Raw genomic sequence first — 6068 nt, forward strand, 5'->3', positions numbered from 1 at the left:
AACTGAATCGGAGCATTAACACTTTCTTTTTTTATAAAACTATCAGAGTATGTTTCCTCCCAAATTCTATGTATAAGACCATAACAATTTCTAATTGTACCATTTTACAACACAACTAACAGCAGTTAACTCAACGCAAAATGCACACCACAGAATCCCCCCCTGCCTCAAAATCAAAGGTGGTCTGATCTCGCACAGTCCAAAATGTTTATTACACGGGGGCGATAATACATATCTTGAGCAGTTTCAGAAACATTATAAGGCATTTCTCAAGTTTACCTCAAGAAAGTGTCCCCACTTTTAAGTTACATACGAAATACGTCTATAACATCACTGTAAACGTAAACATTTAGTGAAAATCGCTTAGTTGTTTTAGCCCGGCCTCCCCTATTTTCCACACATGCCCTGCGCGAATCGACTCCGGCTGTCCCTCTTTGTCCGGCAACGAGTAGGCCGTAATTAACATGGCCAATTTCGCGTTTGGGGATAAATATTAAATCGTAAGTCTATTTGACATTGATTGTTTGTCATATGCGGGTTCACATTCATGTCTTGATGCAACAGTCAGGTGTATATGAATGAGCTGTGTGAGCAACGTTTAACGCCTTACCTTGCTTGCCGATGGCTAAGCGGCTAACGATAGCTAGAACGCGAATTTAAATCACGTTTGAATTAAATTCAAACACTTAATGCGTAATTTACAGTCGCATTGCACGTTCGAATCTAACGCGCTTTAAAATGGAGAGAAGAGCTTGGTATGCTTGTATATAAATGTCTAGACAGCCATCCAGGTAGAAACACATCTGTATGTGATCACATTGCAGGCAGGCAGATGTGTATTCACATTCAGTACATCTCAATCACTTCTCTTCACGACTGTTTTTTTATTAACATTTTCCGACATATCTGCGATGCTCTACCAGATCGCATTGCTATTTGGGGGTGCACACATGTAAACGTGCAGAGATGACAAATTCGACTCAAAACATGAATGCATCTTTCAGACATGTTGCTGAGTAGGTGCCTGACCTCATTGGTCCGTCGGTACACTTAAAATTAAGCAATTCACGGGCAATTCCTGGGGCTGCGGGGTGATACTCGTTGGACCCGAGGAGCTTTTCGTCAAATAAACTAATTTCTGTAAATGAACGGTGTCATGGCACCGCACCAACAGTCAATTTAATGGCGGGACAGCAGGCGGGACAGAGTCAAGGAAAACGAGGCAAAGGTAGGAAACTGTCAATCAGCGCATCTCTGTGTCCGAGCGGGAATCCACACAGCTGTGGCTGCAAATCTCCCTTTTCCCTGTCCGCACATGCCTGAATGTTCGGTGGCCTTGTTTTCGTGGGGATCTGTCTTTGGGTAGCTTTATGTCAACCTCGCATCACTTGTCTATCTACGCGTGTTCGTTTGATTTTTTACACGCATTGCATTCAACTCTTTTTCCTACGTATTTGCCCTAAAGCAAGCCTCTTACCGGGGTCAGGGTTTGGGATCTCTTAAGGGTTGTATTTATGTTCATCTGCTTTAGAGTGTTGTCTACAATAGAGATAGGCCGATATTGCCCTTTTATGACTGCTTAATTTCACGACAGGTTGACAGAAGTGTCTGATAACTGATTATGCAGAAACATTTGTTTTAAATTCTGTTTTATTTCTGCTTTCTGATACAGGCTACAATCAAACTTTTTAAATATTTCTATATAATGTTGTTATATGAATTTTACTATATCACAATTATTTTTTGTGATCTAAATGGTCCAAATTTATTTCCATATTTATTTTGATCCTTCTAATTGATAATCTACATTTTTCACTTTTACCAGTGAATACTGTAGTTAGGTGCTGGTCTTTAGAAACCGATCAAAAGGTGTCGTGTATTAGCGAACCCAATATTATGGAGTAGTCAACATAAAAATAGCAGTCAAACCAATTATCAGTCCATCTCTGGTCTTTAGTTTCTTGTCATAAAGTTTAATAACATGGGATATACATTAATGATCCATTTTATTTTGATTTGATTGATTCTCAAGAAGTGTGTTTATTGGAGGCACTGAAGTTAACTTGCCTCTAGTTTTTGCTCAAAAATATAATAGAAATAAAGACTTAATCAAGAAGCTATCTACACTAAGGTTCACAGTTAATGTTAGCAGTGTGACTCTGACCAATTAAATGTAGAATGTCCCTGCTTCCTAATACCACCGGACAAATTACAATGTAAGATTTTTGCACTTTTTGATAGGTTTTGTTCTAACAGCTACTCCCTCCCCCCATTTTTGTTTATCGTTCCCCTTTTTCCATTTCTGCCTCCACAGGTTCCCAGATGAAGAGCCCAGAGAAAAAGAAGAGGAAGTCCAATGCTCAGGTTAGTTTTTGAATATTGGGTTTTAATGCTTTTTATTTTATTTTATTTGTAGCCTCAGTTTGTTGTAACATTTGCTGTGTTCGTCTTTTGATGGACTGACTTTCCTAAGCCAAATATTAACAAGAATAGAATTTCATGACTATCAGTGCTTTAAAATATTAACAATATATTTATCAAATACAATATACGACATTAAGTAAGTCAGTGTCAGCAACTCATTTTCACCCTTTGTATTTCCTGTTAGGGGGCGGCGTTTTCCCACCTCTCTGAGTTTGCTCCCCCTCCTACTCCAATGGTTGATCACCTGGTGGCCTCTAACCCTTTTGATGATGACTTTGGTCCGCCATCGAGATCTGGAGGAGGGGGTGGTGGCGCTTTTCTGCCCAGCCCAGGGGCTGGTGGAGGTGGCTACGGTGGGCCCGTACCCGGGCGAATGGGAGGAGGTATGGGATTCATGGGTGGCCCCGGAGGACCTGGAGGTGGACAGCCTGGTCGACGACCCCCTTTTGGTCCTCCAACACCAAATGCTGGACCACATCACCCTCTTGGATTTGGGGGCATGACAGGCTTTGGAGGTGGTGGAGGCGGAGGAGGTGGTGGAGGGGGATTTCCACCAGGAGGCCCATCCCAGTTTAATATGCCACCCAATTTCAGCCCTCCCATGCACCCTGGACAGGGCTTCAACCCAATGCTGTCACCTGGAGGAATGGGTGGCGGTCCAGGAGGTGGAGGAGGTCCACCTCATCCTAGGTTTGGGATGCCTCAGCAACAGCCTCCACATGGCCAAGGTGGCCATCCCTTCAATAGCCCACCCTTACCTGGTGGCCCTGGCCCTCGCGGGCCTCCACACGGCCCTATGAACCCTATGGGGGGTATGGGAGGTGGAATGAACATGATGGGAATGGGTGGTGGAGGTGGTGGGGGTAATATGGTGGGTGGACACCCTGGGATGCCTCAGCAAGGACAGTTCCCTCCTCCACAAGATGGCCCATACCCTGGATCAAGTCCTCCTGTTGGTGATGAGGGAAAGAACTTTGGTGGTCCAGGTGGTGGTCCACCTGTTCCCTCTCAACAGCAACCACCTAACCTTAACCCCTCTGGCCCTCCGTCCAACAATGCCACCCCTGGTCCGTCCCCAGCCCCCGAACCCCGACAGCCTGGAGGAGGTTTCCCAGGTCATCCAGATGTTGCACAACCCAATCCCAACACTCCAGGACAACCCCAGTCGGCGCCTCAACCCCCCAATCCCAACTCGTCCCCCACAGGCCCTCTTAATGGTCCCCAGCCTCAACAAGCGCCAACCAATCAGCATCCTCCACCCAACTCCACTGGCGGTCCCGGCTCCAACACTCCATCCAACCAGCAACAACCAACCCCACCAAACTCCGCTCCAGGGTCAGCATCCTACAATCAGCAGAACAACGCTTCTGGAGGTCCAATGCCAAACCAGCCACCCAACTCTAACCAGAACAACCTTAACAACAGCAGTGGTGGGAACACCCCAGGTAGCAACCCCAATCCTCCATCCAACTCCAACTCTACGCCCAACACCCAGTCCCCACTTCCTAGTGGACCCGCTCCACCATCTGCTGGCCCAGGCTCCGGTCCCCCAAAACTAGGTGGAGGCATGGTGTTCCCTTGTGGCCTTTGCTTGTCAGAAGTACATGACGACCAAGAGGCCATCTTGTGTGAGGCCTCTTGCCAACGATGGTTCCATAGAGACTGCACGGGCCTAACTGAGCCAGCATATGGGCTGCTAACTAGGGAGAGTGCTGCGGTGTGGGCCTGTGACTTTTGCCTCAAGACAAAGGAGATTCAAGCGGTTTATGTGCGCCAGGGACTGGGACAGCTGGTTGCTGCAAATGATGGCTAAGCGAGAGAGGAAGAAGGGGGAAGAAGGATGTTTGATAAATTTCTTGGTGCTTCATCTCTTGTGTTTCACGGCGAGGAAGTGAAATGGAATTGAAGAATAAACCTGAGAAACAGAGGAGAGGAGACTTTAATGCTACTATTTGCATTTGTTTCTTCACAGCCCTCATAAGCACTTTCAGGGCCCATGTCTTTGAATGAAACGCATTGTACCAGATGTTGGAAATGTTTGTATATAGAATATCATGACACATTTTCAAAATTCAGCTGTTTTTGATTGATGTTTTACTCGTTGTCTTCATTTCAACTGGGTGACAAATTTGGAGAAGCAGCTCGATTCTGGCCACAATGAAAAGCAAATTTTAATATGTACGTACAAGAATTTAACTATTAGTCTTGTGTGATAATACACATGATCAGCCTCCAAAGAGCTGTCCAATATTTTTTTTGCTTTCTTTCTAAAATCCAAATTCTTGATCTGCTAAGCACTGATGCCAACTTGCTACCTCAAAATTTTGACATGTCTGGCTAAGAATGCTTTAAGGCAAGAGCGTACGGTCACCACACAACCTCTCCTCTCAGTGATCTCCATTTCAGTATATCCAAAGGAAACCAGCAGCGTCCTGAAAGACATATAAGACATGTAAATAATCAACATTTCACTGTGTCAGTTGTTGAATACATGGCCGATCCGACAGAAACTGGCGGCGTTTCTTTGTCAGTGAAAATCTAGATTGTTTCTCTTCACGGTCAGCTACTCAATGTTCTTGACAAAAAAGTGGACAATGATGGTTGGTGGCATAGCCAATAGCGGTAATCCATAACCATATCAGTGTAGTCTTTGGATTGCATGTAAACCAATGCAGTACTTCGTCAGAACTGTTTTAATCGTTACTTTTACTGTTCTGATTAGGCCACGTCCTGGGCTATGAAGTAGACCAAATAACAGAACAAAATCAAATGTTGTCCCAGAGAATTTATTTTGTTTTATTTCTACATTTCTGTCCAGGTTGCCTTTTTCTTTATTTGTTACTCTTCATTTACTTGTGTGTATGCTGTTCAATGTGCTTGCTCTGGTGCCCTCCATTCGCCAGCGATGTGCCGTAATATGGGGGGTGTTCTGGGCTCTGGCTCTGTACTGAAAGAAGTAAACTGAATTGTTTTTTACAAGTCTTTTTTGTGACTTTTATTCTATTAAATTTGGGTTGAAAACCCTCTAAACTAAGTCAAGAAGTTAAAGATATCTGTTTTCTTTAAACATGTTCATTTTCAGCTTTTATTCCTGAAGGAACCCAAATGAGATTCTATAAAGTAGCATTTAAGAAAAATAAATAAATATATATAGTGATTTTATTTGTTCTATATAAATATTATAAAATGATAATCAAATTGTAGGTCAACTCAGATGACCAATTCACCATGGGTTCCCTCTAAAATGTATTTAGAATTGCAGTTTTTATATGCGAGTAAAGTAATGTCTGTGGTCCACATTATTTCAAGAGATGTTTTGTTGTACCTAAAGTCTTGCATTTTGAAGCTGCTGTGTTTTAAAAAAAGGCTTGTTACTAAGAAGTTGCTCTGCAGGGATTGCAACATTTTGAAAACCACATAAACTTGAATTCTTGTGGTAGTTGTATTACTTTTTATAGACGTTTTAGCAACTAATTTGAATTATTGAACAAAAAGTAATTTAAAATTATATTTAGCACATACTTTATTTTACCCAGAAAATAAAATAAAATAACTCCCATTCTAAAAAGCAGCTGGAAATGGCAGAGGAAACTATCTTGAAAATGCAAATTTTTATCCCGGTTTTAGGACTACCAACTTGATAG

The 6068-nt window shown here is 43.0% G+C and overlaps 1 protein-coding gene across 2 annotated transcripts; it reads left to right on the forward strand.

Moving 5' to 3' along the window:
• The first annotated feature begins 400 nt into the window (after positions 1-400).
• On the forward strand, positions 401-5458 carry pygo2 (pygopus homolog 2 (Drosophila)). Of its 2 annotated transcripts, XM_077195132.1 has the most exons (4): positions 411-500; positions 1005-1228; positions 2315-2364; positions 2609-5458. In XM_077195132.1, the coding sequence occupies exons 2-4, from the start codon at positions 1183-1185 to the stop codon at positions 4235-4237; spliced, it is 1725 nt and encodes a 574-aa protein (XP_077051247.1). In that variant the 5' UTR covers positions 411-500; positions 1005-1182; the 3' UTR covers positions 4238-5458. The 2 variants fall into 2 exon arrangements, with proteins under 2 accessions (XP_077051248.1, XP_077051247.1); XM_077195133.1 differs by lacking the exon at positions 1005-1228 and having other exon boundaries at positions 401-500.
• Positions 5459-6068: the final 610 nt, after the last annotated feature.

The sequence above is a fragment of the Siphateles boraxobius genome, unplaced genomic scaffold (genome assembly GCF_051911475.1).
Source record: "Siphateles boraxobius isolate OS27281-9 unplaced genomic scaffold, OSU_SipBor_1 33, whole genome shotgun sequence".
Taxonomy (NCBI): Eukaryota; Metazoa; Chordata; class Actinopteri; order Cypriniformes; family Leuciscidae; genus Siphateles; species Siphateles boraxobius.